General features: G+C 39.7%; 1 protein-coding gene across 1 annotated transcript in view; it reads left to right on the top strand.

The window, feature by feature from the left end:
* Positions 1-1,359: 1,359 nt before the first annotated feature.
* Positions 1,360-22,236, top strand: part of PROM1 (prominin 1) — a 56,277-nt gene continuing 35,400 nt past the window's right edge. Inside the window, 3 exon segments of the mRNA XM_068403187.1 lie at positions 1,360-1,579; positions 17,734-17,792; positions 21,738-21,764. Of these exon segments, the coding sequence (XP_068259288.1) occupies positions 1,360-1,579; positions 17,734-17,792; positions 21,738-21,764 (306 nt within the window).

The following is a 22,236-nucleotide window of genomic DNA, read 5'->3' as shown; positions in this document are numbered from 1 at the left end:
CTCACCAGTGGCACTCTGGGAGATCAGCAAAGACATTTCAAAGATAAGCCAGTCGGATGGGTGGGAAAGTCAGTGCAGCGATCATTGGCACACTCATCAAGTAGATGCAACTTCCAAAGTCGGAAAGGGGCAGAAGAAGTTTTTCTGTTGCTTTTTTTTTTTTTAAATCTCTTTCCTTTGGAGGCCACCATGGCCCATGCTGAAGAGAAGGAGTCTTACCTAACCCCAGGTAGATGAAGATGTGGTCAGTTGTTTTGTTGGAAACCTGGGGGGGTTTCTGTTTACATTTCTTAAGTGATGGTTTAAACTGCTGTGATTTTGTAGATTCAGAACGTTCTTAAAATTGTGTAAGCATCCAAAGTCATCTTAATGCCACTCAGCTTTAGCAACCTATGAATAAAAATTACTAAGTTAACTTCTTCAGTTGCTAAGGAGAGCCTTGAGATAGTTTGAGTTAACAGAAAGTAATTACTGGATACCCATTGTCATCGGTGAGGAGGGTGAAGTTTTATTGTTTTTTTTGTTAACTTTTCAGTGATGAATAATTTCTTTCCTCAGTCTTGGAGGACTATTAGGAGTAGCTGGCATCTTAAATTCTTCCTTGAGATGGAATCTGTGGCCTTAGCTGTGAAATGGGTGTCAGAAGGGTGCCATCTGCTAGGTCATGCATGGGGAAGGAAAGCGGAGTCCTGTAAACTGGAAGGTTATAGATTAAAGCTGGAAGGTTTTACTGAAAGGTTGAGATTAAAGAAGCTACAGGATATGACTTGTAATAATTACCATCAGCTACGGTAACATCAGGTGGCTGATTAAATGCATTGTGTAACTGTTGTGACATGACATATTGTATGTAGTCAGAAGTGCAATTCATCCATTACTCCTTTAGCTCTGTTTCCCTTGGAGCTGTCCCAATCCTCTGCTTTGTTTTTGAAAACTCACTGACCTGGAACTATGCATAATTGTTTTTTCCCCCTCTTTCAAGTACAGTGTATGTAGTAGACCGTATTATTCACAAACCTCAACCTTTTTTTTTTTCCTTTTCTATCCTATCTGGCTTGCTTTTACAACTATTGGCATGTTCAATTTCCACAGAAAATTGCAGGTTATCTTGCACTTTCCTGTTTGCTTGCACACACCTTAACGAGCTCTTTCTTGTTTTTGCTAGAGATGGTGCGCTGATTCATTTCCACAAGAGGCTTCTGTACCGCTCGGAAGCAAGAATACATTGAAGAATAAAAGGTGTAAGGGTGCACCAGTGTTTTCCTGGCTAGAAAGCTAACCTGCAAGTGAATGTATTGAAGATTTCTAGACTTGGTGGGACAAATATCTCTACCTCCGATTTTATGAATACTGCTAGCTATGGCTGTGGAACTCTGTTTGCTGCTGCTGCTGTTTTGTGGAAGTACTATTTCAGAGGTACAGCCTATATACAAACCGCCTCCTGGGACTTTGGATTTTGGATATGTACCAGTCAAGACGTATGATACAGGTGTATACCATGAACCTGGGCCAATAGGAATTTTGTTTAAAATAGTACATGCATTCCTATGCTTAGTGCAGCCTAATTCTTTTCCTGAAGGTAAGTAGATAAACATTTTTTTTTTAATAAAGATTTGTTATTGATGCCTTCATCCTATTGTAGATACAAAGACCATCATCTGGAACTAAATGATATGAAGGGCTTTGTTAGTAGCACATGTTACGGCCTGGAAATGTGTAGTTCATATGAACTAACATTTTTCTGCTAAGCATAGTGTGTCTGTGAGGTTGTTAATGAAAATGAAATGTTGATGAAATTTCACAGGACTCTGCTTACATATCTCAAAGCTGTCACTAATGCATTTGAGGCTTTTTTTTCTTAACTGAAGCTTTTCCTTATGTATGCTTAGAAGCATGGGATAGGAGTAAAGCATAAACTGCTTTGTATTTAATATTAAATCCATAAGGGACAGCTCTGAGATATGCATATTATGATAAACAGTCAGGTGATTATAATATTATGAGATTTAGCCTAGGAAATGGAAACTTAGCAACTTAAAATAAATTTCTTGTGTTTCCGTATCTGTGCATCCACAGACAAGTTTTATATAAGGGCAGCTCCGTTACGCAGCCACACCTAACTTATTCCTTTGTGAGCTGAAGTTGACTTGAAACTGCATTTGTTGTATTGAGGTTTTTTTTTTTCCCATTCCTTTCCTACCAAGTTGTCTCTTCTAAAGGAAAAGTTAAGATATCAGAGAAGCGTGTGCTTATTGAGCTTGCACTGATTAAAAGGTGCTTTTGGGAATTCTGTGTGTTTGGGTGCTTTTTGTTTCATTTAGCTCTTAAAAATGCTAATGTTTTTTAATAGTATTGGCATTTAAAATTATATTGAGGTGAAGTTTTAATAAAATCTAAGAACATCTTTTTTTTTTTTATTGATTCCTTTTGGTGGTTTAGCTGTAACTGTGTATAAAAAAGTGTATATTATTTTGTAATACATCTTTAAATTGACATATTAAAACCTTTAGTAATTTAAAATCTCAAATAAATTCTTTGGTCATGTACCTGTATGATACCTGTGAACTATTATTTGCTTGTATTTTTGGCGTTTCTTCAATAGCGGTAGAAGAATGAGCTCAAATGAACTTGAATGAATGACTTCTATTTAGACTTCTAAGTGCCTGGAGTCCCAGGTGTTGACCTGGAGAGCAAACACCTGGCCTGTTCCCTGCAGGATCTGTCTTCTGAGCAGGTCTTACACAAGGTGCAATGAGGCAATTGCCTGAGGCTGACAGTAGTGTCACCTTTTGGAGAAGCTGTTTTGAGATACCTCTGTTTTTGTGGCCTCTTTCATGCCATTACATATGCAGATGAACTATTTGCCTCTCTGTGAGACCCTATGTTAGGACTGTCACCTGCATTCGACTCTTAGAAACAGGCCTTAATTTTGCCTAAAGCTCTGCTTGAATATTTTATTCTCTTACCATTGTGGAAACTTGATTTCAGCACATGTTTACTGTGTCTTTATATTAACAGGAATTTGGTTTGTAACCTTGGATGTAAAAATTAATATTATGTGTTTACGCATGTAAATAATTATTGAGTATAGAATTTACGATCAAAATTATCGTTCTGTGGGACTGCTTGTAGTAAGTTCTGCATCAAGTAGGTGTTGTGAAATCCAGCATTAAAGAGAAAGGAGACATCCAGAAGTAAATCACTTGTTCTTAGCTTGTAAGCTTTGAACATTTCATAGCTCTCCTTCCTTCCTTGCAGATACTTTTTGCCAAATCAGTTATTTTTAGGAGTTTGGCTTTCAGCTTTTGCATTAGGTGAAGTTCTTCTCCTATGCCCCAGCATACCTCACTGCAAAATACAGATTTGACGGATCATGTCGCTTTGAGTCATACCATTTAATTGGTTAATCCCCATAATCTCTTTGGCCATATGCTGTTCTATTTTCACATTCAGTGTACTAATGGTGTAGTTACATATGTGAAATGCTGTTGTTTTTTTCTAAAAACTGTCAACTTGAAATAGAGTTAATTCTGATTCGGAGATGAAAATAAACACAATCACAAATGGGCACAGAAAACAAGTCTTCTGATGTTTCTAACTCAAAACTTCATCATTCCAATTGGGCTGGTGCTTCAGAAGAGTTAGCTCCAGGTTGATGCCCCAGTGTATTGCATATAACCATAACATAGAGGAGAAGTGTGATTCGTATGCAGGACTTGTCATCAATCACTTAGACCTTTGATCTTAGTAGTCTTATATTTTCTTCCTAGTACTTGGAAGTGCTTGATGTTTAGTTTTCCAATCTACTGTTATTACTCTTAGCTGGGAGTAAAAAAAGTGACAGGATTGTCTAATTGCATGTAGATATTCCTGCCTTTGCAAGTCATTTTTGTGCTTGCAGTAGTGCTATGATGGAGCTGAATAAGTTACAGTATAATATTCATACTCCTTCAGTCTGAAGTATGCCTTTGGGGAAGAAAACTAATATGATAAAGCAAAATACGAAGTACGTCAGAGTCTTTGGGAAATGTTCTTAAAGTATTTGCATGCTGCTAAGCCTTAACATTTATTTAAACATTCTTATATGTTACTTAAAAGTTACACAGAATCACACAGAATCAACCAGGTTGGAAGAGACCTCAGGGATCATCGAGTCCAACCGTTGTCCTGACACCACCCTGTCAACTAGACCATGGCACTAAGTGCCATGTCCAGTCTTTTCTTAAAGTTGAAAGGGATCACTTCGTTTGAAGAAAAAAGTCAGTCAAGAAATATCTTAGAAGTTGTGGGTTGTTTTTTTTTTTTTAGTTATACCTAAGTGAGTAATTATTTACTCACTTCTAAATTTGGCCATGCCATCCAGTTTGTGGACAAACAACTTAATCTAAGTTTAGATTTAATAGGTAAGTTATTGATGGAATTAAATATAGTGCTCACGTAAAGCACTGTAACAGAACCAGGGCAAGGAACTGGAACTCCTGAACTTTTTTTAAATTGCTGAATCTTTTAAGACCAGTGCTGTGCTCTTTGGATATGGATAGTTTTAAAAAGTGAACTTAGGATATCTGATCGCAATGCTTCAGTGAGTGTAAATAGATTCTACTTTCAACTCCACCAGTCAAATATTTTTGTCCTCACTAGGTGATGTACTGGTGTAAATGGGAGTGAATTTACTCCCAAGCATAAACTGTTACGCAGGGAAGCAGCCTCCACTTTGAGTTAATGATACACTGGAGTGGAACAGTCTGTGTTTGGTCCCTGGTTTGCTACCTGAGGCTCAGTAGGTTGCTTTAATCTTGCTGTGCCTTGGTTTCTCTGGCTTTAGTATTATTTGTAAAATGGAGATGACTGTGCTACTGCTCCTTTTGTTGAGGACTGTGTAGGATAGAGCATCATTATTCTTCACTGTTAATAGCACCACTTACGATAAATAGATGCTAATAGGAAAATTACAAGTTGCTTCTATCACTCAGCTAAGAGGACATCTAACAAAACAAATTTTCAGTTTTTCTCTTACTTAGAGTTTGTAATAAGCTGAAGCATTAATTTATTAATGAAGTGAAGTCAGTTCATGGTTGTGACATGGTCCATCTCACCTGTTGCGTTGGAGACCTTCAGATATGAACGTGGTGTAGGGAGGGCATGGTCAGTATGATCCTCTGGCTCCTATGAATATCTTATCATGGCTTTGTCTTTGTTCCCATGGAAACCAGTTGTTAGTTGCAGTAAGACTATGTTAATCTGAGATTCCACTTGCCAGCAGGATGTGCACAACAAATATTCAGCTTCACAGCTTGTGTCTGGTAACAAAAATGTGCAGAGTTCACAAAGGAAACAAGCTGGGAATAAAGTGCCTGCTCCTATTTTTAGGTGAAATAAGACAAAAACTTATAGGCCTGTTTACCTTACTCTACTCTACCTGAATGTATTGCAGGACAACTGTACCCCTTAAGTTACAACTGCTTTGTTTCAGTTTCTGCTTTTTTTCTGGGTCACCTTGTTTCTGCTGAAGCAGGAATAAAGCTTTAAAATTAAAATCAACTGTGGAATACAGGTACTTCCTGGGCAAAACATAGTATGAAGAGTTAAATGTACTGTTCGCCTGTGGGGAACAAGAACAAACTGGGTTTTGTACCTGGGCTACACCTCTCAATTCTTTCTGTTTGTGGAGTCTCACTTCTTGTTTGAGCATAAGACTGAGAAACAAAACTTGACTATTTTAATGCAAAGTCCTGGCTCTGACCTCTTTTGGTCTTCCTTTCTCCTCACCTGGTCAGCCTTTAAAGCAGCTGCAAATTGTGGAGTTCAGCAAGTTAGTCTTGTGTTCCTGTCCCTGCAATTAATCTCTCACATGCGTGTACTCAGCAATTAAAACACTTTAACAGGTTTTTTTTAATTACATAACTTGGTGTGAAAATAAACAATGTATATCTAGCTAGTATTGCAGTAATAGAATATACATATGCAAAACCTTGTCGTTGTAGGTAGGTTTGAGCTCCTAGGATACTGATTTTTGTAATATATTAGCTGTGTTGGATGTGAGGTTCTAAAGCAAATAGTCAAAACACTTTATTACCCCCTCAGTTAAAAACACAGTAAGTCAGAATTTTATTTTTTATGTGTAAAACAAACTTCTTTGCCTTTTGTACCTGTTTAGTTCTTGATTGTCTGTTCTTACTTCAGTTTTGCTTCCTGTTAGTAATAAATCTTCCACAGCTCTTCTACAGAAAATACGCATGTGTCTGGATATTTCAGCATTGGAGCTAAACTCAGCTATGCACAGCTGGTAATGCCCTTTTGTTTTTAAACTTGAGACTTTCCCAGGAATGCTGGTCGTGTCTGCACCAGCGTGTGGTGGAAGGACTGCACCCTGGCTCTCACTTGAGCTCTGACTTACGTGCAGATGCTGCAGTTCAGCAACATAAGATACTGCTAAGGTACCCAAAGCAACTATGACCTTTTGTAAAAACATAAATCACAATATCCTTTTTCCCTTTGTGTGAAGCCTCAGTTTTTGTTTGGGTGTGAAACTGCACTGATGTGATGGACTGCTGCTTTGAGCTAGTGTTTGACAGCTTACCCCCCTCTGCATGTGGGTTGTTTTTTTTAAAGCTTATGTCCTGGAGCTGGGTTGGGAGCACAGATGCAATTGCTGGTGCAGGAACTGAGAAGGGAGGAAGAGCCAAGACCTGTCCCTTAGTAAGTTAGCTGTTAGATTGGCTAAGCTGTATTGTGAAATGACAATTTCAGTAAGCTGTAGAGTCAGTGCCTTCACCACATCCCTGTCACTGTTTTTTTTCCAGCACTGTGGCTAGAGCTGTGATGTGAATTTAGAGTACTAGCTCAAGTGTGTATATCAAAAATGCTGTTTCAGTGACAGAGGTTATATATAGCAAGTAGTAGTAGTGTCATTTGCGTAGAACTGGGGTAAGAAGGGGGACTTATAGTGCTCCTTTATTTGGTAATATGGTGTATACGCTGTAAGAAATGTCTTGTGTCTAATGTTGGAAATACTAGGGAAGATGGAGCAGCAGGAAGATACATGATAAATTAGCCTCTTCTTTTCTCTGCCCACTCATGTACATTTAAGGAAATAGTGTTTAAAAAATAATTGCTCGTTTCATGCTGGAAAGTTGAGATGCTCTACTTGATGACATACCCATGTAAACAAGGATCACTGAGAACATTTCTGAAGCAGATTTAAGGCATGCCTTTTTACTTTCTTGGGTGTCAGAAGAGTAATTCCTTTTTCCCTGAACTATTCCAAACTGCAGACTATCTAACAGATTGCTTGTCAAAAGGATTTTTTTTGTGGACAGGGAGGAGACAGAGGTTTTAGGGAGGGGAGGCTTATACAGATTATCTGCTAGAGGCTACTGCAGAAAACTACAGTTGCAGACATTATCACTTCTCTGTCTTCCTGCCCACTTCTTTTGGATTACATAAACAAGGGGTCTCTTTTTCAGACAGGTATTATGTGGGAAATATGCAAGTCATTTTTAAATTGGTGTAGCACAGCTGATCATCTGAAAATCTTGCTCTATACACACATCTGGAATCCTTTCTCTACAGTATCCTCAATGCTTGCCCTGGTTTGGTTTAATACTGCCTGCCAGCTGTGCCCAGGAATAAAAGCATGCCTTGACAGCAATTGGAAAATGACAGCCCAGCTTCACAATTTCAACTCTATTAGGACAGAAGGAAGAAACTAATAAAAATGAACCTCAAGCAGAGTTTGAGGGAGTTGGGTTACTTTCTGCGGGGAGGATGTTCAGAAGCGTCATTACCACAGACGGCTGTGGTAGTAGGCTGGAGGGCACCTCAAGTAGTAGTGCCTCTTGGAGGCTTGATTATAATAATAAATAAAATGGGCCTACAGTTGTGTGGTATTGACACTCAGCTCATATTTCCCAAACCTAAACTGCCTTCCACCCCTTCCAAATGAGACAGCTATGTCCTTTCTGTCTGCAGGGAATGCTTCCTGGCAAGTGGGTTGGGCATTTTCTGGGCGACGTGCTGAGTTTGCTCAGGAAACCTGCTAATAGTTAGGGCATGGGCAATGCCAGGCCAGCGCTTGAAACTGTCCTGACCTGGTTCTGTTTGTCTATGGACATTAATGGGAGACACAAGGTATAACCAAAGAGCTGATCAGCAGCGTTCACTGCCTCCGTGCACAGGGAATGAGTTCTGGGTGCAGCTAAATCCGGGGGTGCCGACTTCAAGGAAGGGGAGGGTGGGAGGTACAGGATGGTATTGTGAGAGAAGGTGGCATTGTTGTTTGTTTATCATTCTAGGTAAAGAAGCTTCATTGATAGGGTTTGTATATTTTTAAAGAAAAAAGCAAAGGTACCATGTCCTAAAAATGCATCTATTTAGATAATTGGTACTACTGTGTGGCGTGTGTATTAGGGGTGGGCGTGGTAATGTTAGGTATGTTGAATGTAGCGTGGTGTCTGTGTACTAGTGATTACAGTAAAACTCTGAATTAAGCTCTGCGTGCATTCATTTTTCTTCTCTAAAAGTTTATCCATCCCATTTAGTATCTCATAGCAAAGAGATAAGCAACTTGGGCATCAGCTTGGTCAAAGCCTAAGTTTTGCCTTTCAGATGCCAGTGCACAATCACAGTCAGAGTACACCATGTGAAGAAGGCAGTTCTTTGTGTCCCTCCCTCTGTTAACAGGAAATCTAAACCACTAAAAGCATGAAAGCTTATTGAGATTTCCAGAGCATACCTGCAGCATCTTGTATGGTGAGAAGTGGGATGGAATAGGTTTTGGGTCAGCCACATTCTCTGGTAACATGTATCGTGTGTGAACCTCTTTGAAACTTACCTGCGACTGCAGACATCTTATGGGCTTTCAGGCCACTGTGCTGAGGCTCCGTGATTTTCCTGGCTTAACAATGGCAACTACTCTGCTGTCCATCCTCCCCCTTTATTTAATTTTTACAAGCTTATATATCCGCATAGTGTTGAAACTCATTCTCTTTTCTAACTAGTAGTTCATGGCACTGATGGGGGAAGAGAGGGCGAATGTCACTGAACCTACTGGAATAATGCTTTCACAAGCCTATAAGGGACCTCTCAGTTCCTTCGTCATCTTGGCTGTTATGAAGCATTTTGAGTTAATCATGTGAGGTACTGTATGGATACTGCCTGTTATTGGAAAAGCAGTCATTTGACTTTCTCTTTTCTTTGTTATAGACCATCATAATTGGATAACATTTAGCCTAGCCCTCGTTTTTTTGTCTGACAATGTGCTTAGGTTTTCGTTTACAGAGCAGCAAATTCCTAGGTCTTGTTCAGAAATGGCTTTTTCTTGAATGATGTCAGCCAAAGTAATAAGAATTTGATAGATCTTTGCAACAAATCTTCTTTCCACAGTCCTCATATTCAAAGTTTAATTACATTGAAAATTATGAGAATTAGAATTTTTTTTTCTCCCTTTTTCTATTTTTTTTTGCTTCTCTTTGCTTTGTGTAACTTTTACATCTTAACAAAAGTGATGCTTTTTTCTAATGAATATGCACTATTCAAAAGTTGCTGGAACAAAATAAATGTATAAGTATTAATTTTAGTGGGTTTTAAAATACTTTTAACAGTATTAAATCTTTCCATATTGTTATTAAAGCTTTTGAGTATACTTCCTTTTCCACAAGTGAGTTACTTTCTTGTTAGAAGGGAAACTAGCTGTCATGAGTATCACCTATTGTAGTTTAAGGTGACTATTCTATCAGTATATACATTTTAGTGTAAGCCTACTGGTTAAAAAAAAAAAAAAACAAACCAAAAAAAACCCAAAACAACAACAACAACAAAAAAAAACCCCACAAACCTGCTTTGACACTTTTTTGCAATATGCAGATATATTTCTTCTCATCTAAAAACAGTTCCGTGATTAAATTGTGACCTGTATTGCATAGTAACATAGTCAAGATCTTTCTTATCTCTGAAAATATACCAAATTATTTTATTTTTGTGAACTTTAAACAGTGATTACAGTTGAGAATGTGAATATTCTTACTACTACTAAGTATTACTTTGGCTGCTTAACTCAGCTGAAAGATGCCTGGGTGTACCTGGACAGAACAAATACAAACTTGAGGCCTAATTGCCTTTCTTCAGAGTAGCAACCTTTACTTTTGCTTTGATTTTTGAGTGAAGCAGTGATCCCTGTAGTACTTTGAACCTATATGCGTGCCACAGTTGTTGAACATATGTGGAAAATTGTGGCCCTTGCAGAAATGGGAAAATAGAGAGAGGGAATTTTGAGGAATCTTGGTGAAGCTGCCAGAACGCCAGTCACTGAGGTAGTTAAAAGCTGGTACCAGCAGGGCTCTAGCGTGTCATTCCCAATTATCTGTGTTCATATTTCCAATAATTCAAGTTACACAATATAAGAGAGGATTTTCTGTGCTTTCCTCAGTTTACGGCAGCTTCTGAGGAGAGAAAGGAGTAGGAAAAATGCTGTTGTTCATACATTCTAAATATTTTCTACTTTGATCAAAGTTACAAGTCCAATATGTCTACACAACCCACACTATCAAGAAGTTGCTTGGTCTCTGCAGTGTGCTAAAACAGACAAGCATATACAGTGCACCAAGTTAAATCTTTGCGTGTAATCTGTTGTAAATCCTTACCAGATGGTGGCCTAGGGAGAACTTTAGGTAGCTATTGCAAACAAAGTAAGCGGCAAAAAATAGCTGCTGTGGCACAAACATTGTGCTACAGAAGTTTGTTGCCTTCAGAAAATGAGAGAATGCGGTTTCTGTGTGGAATACTTCTTCAAAGCTTTCTACTTGACTTTGTGTCTGCATGATATATGCAAATTTATTGCAGCCTCCTATGCAAAGATTTTTCTAAAGGCTTCTCTCGTTCTGTGGTTTGTTTTTTTTTTTTTTTTTCAAAAACTTCAGCAAGAACAGAACTTTCTTTGTAGCAAAGAACAATGAGAAAGTCCCTGCAAAGGTTATTTTCAAAAGAGAAATCTTTCATTCTAGGTGTTCTGTAACAGTCAATATTGTAGCTATTTCTTTTTTTCTTTAAACTTTTTCCTGACCAGGCTTTTTAACGCTGTCTGTGCATGTTGATGGAAAGCAGAATGTGCCTAAACAGAAAACGTGACTGCACTAAGGGAATAAAATCAAGTTTGGAGCAGCTGTAAGGTGTGAGGATTTTCTGTGGAAGACTTAAATTACCCATTTGGTCTTCCTCACTAATAACAACCTTGAGGGAGCAAAATTCATAAAACTTCCATTGTTTCATCCATATTTTTGGGAAATTGGGGAACTGCTTGTGTGCATGAATGAAGTTCATTGACTGTTACTATTATCTGATCCACTGGTGTGTAATTTCTTCAGTGGATCGATGGTATTTTCTGTCAGGAAGGGTGCAAAGGGTGTCTCCTTAATTTCACGTTCTGGGTACTGCAGCCTGCTCGTTCAGCAGCTGTTGCTGCTCTACAGTTCCTTGTCCGCAGCAACTGCACCATGCTTAGTTCTGCCTGTGGTCTGGTTAAAGCTCACCCTGTTTAGACCACTCCTGCAGTTTCAGTCCTGCTCGTAGCTGTTCATCTCTTCATTATCTACTTCATACTGCAGCTCTATCCTCTCTCCCATTGCCCCCCACTGCATCCGCTATAAGCTAAGACATTTCTAGGTGGTCTGGTAGCTTGTTCTTTCAACTGTGAATAAAGCAATATGTACTTTACAAGTCTGCCGAGACCTTAAAAATGCATTCACTATGTTTTTGTTTGTGTCATATTGTGTGTTGCTGGATTTTGAGACTGAGTCAGAGTACTGTAGGATAAGCGTATTTCTTTTGCTTTTGATCACCATGTAATTAAAGAGTGCGGAGTCAGAAAATGAGAATGGACGATGATCGTGTTGATGAGAGGAAACAGCATACTGAAGGCAGAAGAGGGTGAAGAGAGAGATTGCTGTAGCAGATGGGATAAGTTAAAATACTTAAGCAATTTAGCATGTGTTTGTTGTTTTTACCTCCATTCAAAAAAGTTCTTGCAGCCATTGTAGAATAACAGGTTCTAGGGCTTCGTTTTGCATGTCAGTGGTGAGGTACAGCAGCAAGGTTCCTTTCTTACTTGCCTTTTTTTCTTGTCCAAAGGCATGGCTGATGGTTTAAGATTATAGCTTTTTCACATTGTTTCTTTAATGCAGATGAATAAACAGGTGATTGAACAGAGAATTTCCTTTCACCATCTCTGCAGTGTAGGTAGGCGGTCCTGTGTGTGAGCTTCAGAAGCAAGGGAAGGTAGATGTCACTCAGGAGGTGTGCTCAAAGGGAAGAAGGCCAGAATGGCCTCTTGCGAGGAGCAGGAGGGTAGAAGCTGAACCAGCCTGATGTTCCCAGTAACTCAAGGGGGAAAAAACCTGGGAACTGTATAGAAAGATAGCTTGCCTAAAAGTTGTGGGGAGAATTTATCTGAGAAGGCTGGGGTTTTTTATTAGCCTGGGGACAAGGATTATGGCCCAAGTCTGTCTCAGGGAGATGTGAAGAGGGGAGTGAACCTTCTGAATCTGTAATTGGAAAGGAACGCTCTAGACTATCTGAGTGAATGCATGGATTAGACTCCTCATCTGTGGACTAAAGTGGTCTCTTATTGTGTGGGAAGTGGGAAGATCTCACCTCTGAGGCTTCCCACTTGCCCTACAGAGTGAGTTTTCTTCTTGCTCTGCGGAGAGAGGACAGACTGCACGAGGCAAGCAATGCAGCAGGACCCTCTCTGCAGTCTGCACCAACGTGCATGGTTGATTCTTTGGCCGTCAACATTACTGAGCTCCCACCGGAGACCTCTTCAATGGGAGCTGTATCTGACCATAGTAAAGGCTAATGGCCAGAGGCTTTCTAACTTTGGCGAAGCAACCAAAGCCCCACTGAAGTCCAAGCAAGTATTTTAAAATGTCAATAAAGTGAAGTTGCAGTGAAACTTGCTATAAGATACCTGAAAGATTTTTATCTCTGTTGTTAAGTCTGAAAGGCTAATGCAGCTTTCCTGGTTTCCTTGGACTTGCAGGAGTTATTCAGTAGTCTGAGTTACAATTAGAGAGGAAAAAACCCAAGCTTCAAGTAATTTTAATTCATTAATTTCAGACTAATTATTGCTACTTATTTATGGCACTAAATGGGGTTGAACTGATTCATATTCAGAGAGATGCTGAAATGTTCAGTGTGTGTGTAGTCCATTGACTATATTAAAGATGAAGGGGAACAGGATGAAATACAATGATATGCATTTGAATGAGATAGCATTAAAGTAGTTATTAATTTATCATGTATATTATCTCTGTAATTCTCCCCTGTTCTGAAAAATCTCCGTTCAGTGTGACATGAATGCTTCAGTCATGGCTCTTATTGGTTTCCTTTAAGCCCTTCTCAGAATAGAAGCATAATAGGTTATATTATGCATAAAAAGATAAATTAATTTCTGGCATAATTTGATTAATGGTGGAGTTGCACTAAACTGAATGGACTCAATGGAATTGTGAGTGAAGATGAAGCGTAGCATTCCCAAAGCTTTTACTCCCAACTGTTTTCCTGTCACCTAGATTTGAAAAGCTTTCTTGGCAGAAGAATTTGTAACTAATTTATGTTGGTACTTAATAGCCAGACAGCTTTTTTTAAAATTTCTATTATTTTTGTTATCGGTTTTTGCAGAGCAGTTCTAAGAAGCAAGCCTAGTGCTAACCTCATTTTCTTGTCTGGGTAACAAGATATTGAGTGTATGTACACAATGTGTGTGCAATGCAGGAGTTGGTAGCTATGTTTTCTTAACCAGGGTTTCTCAGAGGTGCTTAATATTTCATCATAAATTGCACTGGTAAATTAACAGTTCATCTGGCTAGTTAGATTTACTAGGGCAGATGGCATTTTAGACATGAGGAGAACAGGAAGGAGGCAGAGTAAAGCAGTAATTAGCTGTGTAAATGAACCTCACACGGTAAATCGCTTTAACCCCAGTGATAAAATGTGTTCTGTGCTAAAGCCTTGGATTACTGTTCCTGTGAAACAATGTGTGCAGCTGGTCAAGCCGAGATTTCAGTAGTAATCCCTTTAATTTGAAAATAGAGGACACTGCTTTTTATCACACCTTCCCAGCCCTTTTATATTTGAAACAGAAAATCAGCCTCAAGGTGGTACTCTGCCAATAATGCAGAAGAGTGTCGTGTGGAGTTACCTTAGTTCAATTTTAAATAAAAACTTATTTGAATGCTAAAGATGAGGTGTTCTAGCTAGGGAGGAAAGGTGCTTCAGAAAACCAGACCAAAATCACAGACAGAATTAAATGTGAGCTGAGGTGTCTCTTCACTATGCTACAGCGAGCTGTGTAGCTGTACCTGAAAACATAATGCTTGTGTTTACACAGTACCTGGCACAGGACGTTCCCTTGCTTAACCCTTAAGCGCTGCAGTAGTAACCGTGATTACTGTCAATGTGTGTAAAACCTAGCAGGGAGATTCTTGATTCTGCAAAACCACTAAGGCAAGTTTGTGCTTATGGATGTGTGGGTGAGTAACTGCAGGTAATCTCACATTCAGTTATAGCCAAAATTATTTTTTATGGGAATATATATGACTTCCACATTTCATTTGAAATGAATTAACTGGGAATATGTCTCATCCAGTTGATACTGAAGGCTATTGAAATAAATAGTGAATTCATGGCAAAGACTGGTCAATCACTGTGTGCTGCTTGGTGAGAAAAATACCCTGAAGCTTCCCGTTACTTCTAAAAAATCATTACAAAGTAATATAAGTAGTAAATCTTTATTCAGCAGGGAAATCTCACATTCTGGAAAATTAACAGAGAAAATGGACTGTGTAATACCAACTGTTCTGCTATGTATAAAACCTGTATTGTTCTCACTATTTAACTTATTCAATCCATGTGGGAACTTTTTGTACCTATTTTCAGGCTTTCTGCAACAGTTTGTCATCGTGTATTCAGGTTGATTTCTGTCGTTTTTCTTTTGACTGGCATGCTATAAATTATGGAAACAGTATAAAAAAAACTGTGAATCAGGAACATTCTGAGTAAGTAATCAGAGCAGTTTGGGGTTTGTTTGGGTTTTTTTAAAGTATTCGATGTTCTCCTTGGAGATACTCAAAATCTGACTGGACATGGCCATGAGTACCCTGCAGTGGCTGACTCTGTGCTGAGCCAGGGGGTTGGACTGGACTGTCTCGGGAGCTTCCTTTCAGCCTCAACTGTCCTCTGTTTCTCTTGAGTAGTTTTACATATGCGTACACAAATGCATACAGATATCCATAAGTAAATATGTGTGTATAGATGTATGTAAAACTTGATGTAAAATGTTTCGTTTTAATTTATGACGGGGACAGACACTCAACTAGAAGAATGGGTAAAAATGTTCAACTTGTATTTAACAGGAAAAGCTAATGCTTCTAAAATTTTATCTCGTACTGATTCCTGACAGTAGGAAATGTATCAAAAGAAGCTTTTGTCAATAATAAATTTAGCTTTCTTAGCTTCCTGGTAGTGCTTTCACTCCTCCATTGAATAATTGATAATAAAAAGCATGATTGTAAGATAACTTTGCAATAATTTAGATCAAAAGGGACCTCCAGAGTTCATCAGGTCCAACCCTTTTCCAAAGCAAGATGAACCTCCGAGTTAGGAGCAGCCTGGAAGTAAGGACAGGTTGCCGGAGGCTCTCCTGCTTGGCTTTGGAGTAGCAGCAATGAGGGCAATGCCGCAGGGTGCTCTTTGCTGCTGAAACTCCCTGAGAAACATGGATGCTGCCTGAGGATGGGCTCGATACAGGGAGGACTCTCCTGGTCCCAGTGGGCAAGATGTCTCAGAGCTGCAGCGGTGGATCAGTTGTGTATTGCCCATGCAGTGGTGTGTGCCCTTCCCTGCAGCGGTCTCCTGGTTCTTAAGATGCAGAGCTTGGAAGGATTTGCAGGGATCGTAACTCCCTTGTTCTTCCTGGGTGCTTATTCTACGTATGTTTTGGGTTTACTACTGTTACTATGGGATTCAGCCTTATCTTCTAGCATATGTATGGTCTTTCCAAAATGAGGTTGCCTCACTGTAGAGAGTCCTTGATCATCTACTGCTAGCACTCTTCCTGCATCTTACAATGTACTTCCTGGCTGTGGATGATTTGCAGCTTGACCCTCCTGTGATATGTTAACGTTATTTTTCTTCATTTTTTAATTGGCAGTCTTGCTGGCTGCAGCTTCCTTGCAGGGAGTACCTTCCTTGAAACAGCAGTTGTTGCCTCACTGTTTTGTCTTTTCTTTCCTTGGGCACAGTTTCCTGCAAGGAACTCTTTGGGATCTCTTCAGCTTGCACATTGGTAGAGTCTACACTCCCTCTGCACAGTGTTGGGGAGGGAGGACTGTGGGTGCTGTTAGCTTAGGGGTTTGTTTTCCCAAGGCCCATGCAGGGTTAGAGAGGAGAGAGATCACAGCCCCTGTGAACTCACTGAATGTATTTCACGAGTGCTGCAATAAATTCTGAGAGGGCTTGGATTTTTTGGGAGGTGAACAGTCAATCTTGAACCTACAGGTCTTTTATTGATCCACAGGATAGGTAACTTACTGGAGGTTTTTCTCAAGTATGTTCAGTTGCGTATGGGGAGACTAATGACGGGGCAATAGTACCATGAAGTGTAGCTCTGTATGAACATGTGGGGCAGAGTGCTCCTCCGTGAGGTGTAGTGTGCTTCCTCCTAATGTGTTTCCACTTCATTAGGGGAGACCAGAAGTTCAGTCAGCCATTTCTTCCAAACATCCAGACGCTGCTGCTTTTACACAACCTAGCACAGAGCGTATCCAGAGGGTCTGCAGAGCTAGGGGTGCCCCTCTTCAAGTGCGGGATGTCACAGTTCGCAGCATAGTTCCCACAGGGCTGGCAAAATCTCGATAAGGATAGGCTGGTGATGTCCCAAAAAGGAAATCCATTCATTGCAGCTGCTGGTGTTTAATGAAAGAAACTGGTGTGGTGAAATGATATTTATAATGTTACGTGGCACTATTTGTGTTAAATTCCTGCTTTCTTTTTTTGGTGGTTGCTGCATTTTGTCTGTATTGTGAATGTTAGAAATGAGCGTGTTAGATGGAGCTGCACGCACAGTAAGCTGGAACGTGTTAGGCTTTATGATTTGTTTTGGCAGTGTTGCATACTCTCATGCAAAGCCTGTTGGTGTTGGTCCAGAGATAAAAAAAAAAAAAAAGAAAAAAAGAAAAAAAAGATTGGGATAACGTCAGCAAGAATAAGGGCCTTCTTCCTTGTACCATTCAGTCAAGAAGTTGTCGTTAACGTGCTTATTTTGTACATTATCTATCTAATTCCATGCGTGTGTATATATGTGCATGCATGTATGTACTTGTCATAAACGTGAAGCAAAGCTGCCTGAAATTTGTTCAAGTAATTGATAAGTTTGGGATTCACTTTTAATAATGATGCTATGGTACAGAGGATGACCTCGGAAAAACATTCACTGTTTTTCAGCGGGAATTGATTAATTGATAACCTGAGTATTTTCTTGTGAGCTCATAAAATATACAGTTGGTTAAAAATTTTGTTACTAGACAGGTTTATGGAAACACTTATGTGCTTGCCGATCCTGTTGATGTCTATTCTTGATTTGATCTTGCCTGCCTAACAGTGGAATTCATACCATCCTCTTTCCCCCATTGTTATTATTTATGTTGTTTAAAACTCTGCAATATTCTTGCTTATTTTCAGATCTCGTCAGAAAACTAGCACAGCAGAAGTTTGGAGATACACAGGACGATTATCAAAAGGTAAGTTGTCTATGTGTATCTGCATAAAATAAAGAAAACAGTGACTTTGAAGTTCAGTTATGTTTCTAAAATAGGAAATAGTATTTTAAAGCTGTAACAACAGGATGCAAGAACGAAATTTGTGAATGATGTGATGTGTATGATGGTTTCATACAAAATTTGGGACCAAAACCTTTCAAAAAATATCACAAAGAAAATCTCATAAGCCACTGTAAAGAAGCTACGCATAGTTAAGGCTTACTTATAAATTCCAGCTGTAATGTGATTGTGGTGTCTGTTGCACAAAGATTGAAGGCTCTTTGTATTGAAAAATACTGCTTTTATTTTAAAGTGCTTAGAGAGAACCATTGCTGCTCAGCTCTCATGTTAGCTTCAGCTGTTGTCCTCAAAAAGCAGAATTTATATGCTGGTTCTGAAGCCTTTGTAAAACGAAGTTTCCATAGCCTGCTTATAAAGTATATTTTAGTTTACATTGGTTGCTAATCACATCAATAATATTTTCCATTCTTTCTTTAGGTTTGTGATTATCCTGTAACAGTTAAAATTTGTAGGGTACTTGGTAGCGAGAGAAGATAGAACGTAGCGTGGATCTGATTTTAGGCTGTTCTCAAGGACAGTACCCCATCTTTGAAGCAATGTCACAGGTTGAGTGCCTGCGTTAGGAACCTTAACCAGGCCCACACAATGGACATGTGAGCTACTTGCTTATAGTCCCTGCAGTATGGTGTACCTGCCAGGAAGAGGGGTATAGAACTTAGCATACAGGCACTGAGCTATTGCCTTGAATCAGGATGACCTGAATGATCTTGGGATTTGAAGGGAGAAAGCCTTGTGCTTCCATGTCTTCCCAACAATGAACCTATCGCTCCAGTAGCTCGATAACCTCTGCATGACATCCGAGTGTGTGGGTATTGCTGTTACGCTGCATCAAGCGACCCTTGCCGATCTCCTGTGCTTGTTTGGTGGGGCTCTGTGAGAGTGGTGCATCACAGATTGTGCCTGCACACCCAGGGAGGAACATAGGCTGGACTTGGTTGGCAGAGTCTTTGGACAAAGCCATTAGACCATAGGTGGTAAACATGAGTGTGAGTATAGTATTTAGCAACTACTATGTAAGTAATGAGAAATGGAGACTAATGACCGCTGTAATCCTGTGTATTGGAGACATATACTGAGTGATTATAGGGTGGCAAATACAATATTAGGTGTGCTTAGGAAGTAAAATAGATATAGGCCATTTATAGGTTCTAAATTTGACCCAAATACAATGCAAACCTTTAAAATAAATTTGGAAAAGGAAAATCTATCAAAACAAGTAGAGAGTCCCTCAGAAGACAGAAGCGTCACTGAGAGGTAGCTGTGAAGAGGCCAGCAAGAGCAAGGCTCTAGATGTACCCTTGGAGGAATCTCCAGTGGGGATAGGGAAGTGTGAGTGTCACTGAATCTCCAGTGGGGATAGGGAAGTGTGAGTGTCACTGAAGGGTGCGGGTAAGTAGTTAGAAATGTTGGCTGTGATTTTGATCACTCGAATTCAGGGAGAATGAACTCAGAGTAGGATGGGTTCAGAAAGTATGTATTAGGATGATCTGGGAAACACACAGGTCTTCAGAGGAGACTTGGAAGAGTTTGCTTAACTTAGCAGAATAATTGATAAGGGGGGGCTGATCACTCCTTATAAATATATATAGAGAGAGGAAACACCAGGAAGAAAAAACTTCTATTTGGCCAAAAGATGGTACTATCACAGAAGGAAAGGGGCAGAAATGGGCCACATGTACATCCATGTAAGAAGACTCACTAGTTCACCAAGTGTTGGGAACAGCCCTTCAGTAGTGAGAACAGGAGATCTGGTTCTGATATTCTGTTAAATTTCTGCTGTCGTTCCTCTGTATCTTTTTTTTTTTCTTTAACCTATTTGTAGAATGTGTTAGTGACCCAAGAGGCCTTTCCCACTTCTGTGCTGCCTGTCCCTGTGTTCCCAGTTGGACTCTTACCACTGACGTCTCCCTGTCAGGAACAGCAATCTGCCAGGACAGCCCAGCAGCTGAGTGCAGCTGCTGTGCCTGCTCAGGGGGAGCCAGCTCGCTGCTGCTGCTATTGCTTTGCTTCTGCTGGGAGATGTGCTTGCTTAAAACGTTCAAAATCATACTCGGTACCAGATTTTTAAGGGAGGGTAAGAATTTGTTTTCCTCCCATTAAAAGTATAGTTCCAAATGTGATTTTGAACATTTTAAGCATATTCATGGAATCATAGAATGGTTTGGGTTGGAAGGGACCTTAAAGATCGTCTAGTTCCACCCCCCCTGCCACAGGCAGGGACACCTTTCCACTAGACCAGGTTGCTCAAAGCCCCATCCAACCTGGCCTTAAACACTGCCAGGGAGGGGGCATCCACAGCCTCTCTGGGCAACCTGTTCCAGTGTCTCACCACCCTCACAGTAAAGAATTTCTTCCTAATATCTAATCTAAATCTACCCTCTTTCAGTTTAAAACGGTTCCCCCTCATCCTATCACTACATGCCCTTGTAAAAAGTCCCTCTCCAGCTTTCCTGTAGGCCCCCTTCAGGTACTGGAAGGCTGCTATGAGGTCTTCTTGGAGCCTTCTCTTCTCGAGGCTGAACAGCCCCAACTCTCTCAGCCTGTCTTCATAGGAGAGGTGCTCCAGTCCTCTGATCATCTTTGTGGCCCTCCTCTGGACTCGCTCCAACAGCTCCATGTCCTCCTTATGTTGGGGGCCCCAGAGCTGGACGCAGTACTGCAGGTGGGGGTCTCACGAGAGCAGAGTAAAGGGACAGAATCGCCTCCCTCGATCTGCTGGCCACGCTGCTTTTAATGCAGCCCAGGATACGGTCGGCCTTCTGGGCTGCAAACTCACAATCCATTTTCTGCCCAGCCTGTATTTGTGCTTGGGATTGCCCCGACCCACGTGCAGGACCTTGCACTTGGCCTTGTTGAACTTCATGCAGTTTGCACGGGCCCAGCTCTCAAGCCTGTCAAGACTGTACAGTAGAATTTTCATAAAGATGTGTATAATGCTGAAAAGAATTTCCTAAAACTTGAGAACATTTCTGAGTCTCACACATCAGGCTTTGGGTTGAGGGGTCTTGCTGTCTTTAGCTTGTCCGCTTCCGTTTTCTCTTCTGCTTATGAGAAGGGGGAAAGTGTTATCAGCTGTGAACTTGTCATACAGAGATGAAGGGGAAAAACACAAGAAATCCTACTTCCATTGTGGAAACAAAGGGAAAATGGGGTTCTTCCAAAATTCCTATCATTGAATATTTAGTTTTCAATGTTTTTCTGAAATTACAGATAAGAAATCAGTTAAGAACCTGATAAATAGGCTTTTTCAGGCTTTCTTGAATGTCTTTTCTTTTTTCACTTTTGAATAATTTAAAATAAACCTCTACATAATTAGTTAAAAGTGAGGGTGAGTTTTGTGTGTGATATGTTAAGGTCCCAAAACTGCTACTAAAACTTCTGCTTTTATGCCAAAGTAAAATAAACATTGAAAAGAAAAAGTTAGTCAGGAGTATCATAGGTCAGTTATGACAGGTGGAATATGTGAAGAAATCGCTAAACCACAAAGTAATGCAATCTCTGGCCTTCTATTCTACGAGATGTGTTGGGTATTATATGAAACAGATGCTCAGTGTAGAAATAACTGGTCCGTTGTTGTTTTAAGATGGAAATATTTGTTGGACAAATCCTAGATTCCTTTCACTTACCAAGGAAACCAGAAATTATCTGCTATGTATTTTATTGTAAATAATTTCCCATGATTATGTAATGCTGCTTCTATGCATTATTTTACTTTAGTGGCTTGTTATTATTGTTTGTGTTGTTAATTGTTTTTGTCATGGTTAATTATTCATTATTCACATGATTTGTTTTTGTGCATGCTGCCTGTGTACTATACACATTCTCCATTTGTTTTGACTTCCACAGCCAGAAAATGTTGTCCTGACTCTTCAGGTAATGTCTTTTGGTAGATGTACAGCTTTGAAAATAAACTAACCATGTCTGTATGCACTACTGCTATTAAAACATCCTTAACTATTTTTAATGTTATTAAAAATGTGTTTTTCCATCTAATTTATTTTGAAATTTATGTTATCAAATAATTTCTGAAGTGTTTAGCTAACTAGAAGGTGGTCATTCTTTTGCAAAATCTAGCCAAGTTCTTCTTCCAAGCATCTCATTTGTATTCTTCAGAACGGATAACAGCTTTTAAACAGTAGTTAATAGTAATAATAATAAAAAAAAAAGGTTTCATCATAGAATTGCTAATTAGGTCAGAAATTTGCAACTCTGCTAATGGTGATGGTTGCTGTATTTGGATCAGTTGGTAATTAGGGATTGTGAGGAAGGGCATCAGCAAAGCTGGAACTGGAGCATGATTGATAGCTTGTGAGAAATTGTTACTTATTTTGCAGGACAATACACA

This window comes from Nyctibius grandis, chromosome 6 (assembly GCF_013368605.1).
Source record: "Nyctibius grandis isolate bNycGra1 chromosome 6, bNycGra1.pri, whole genome shotgun sequence".
Taxonomy (NCBI): domain Eukaryota; kingdom Metazoa; phylum Chordata; class Aves; order Nyctibiiformes; family Nyctibiidae; genus Nyctibius; species Nyctibius grandis.
Note: the sequence above shows the minus strand (reverse complement) of the source record. Positions and strands in the feature narration are given on the sequence as shown.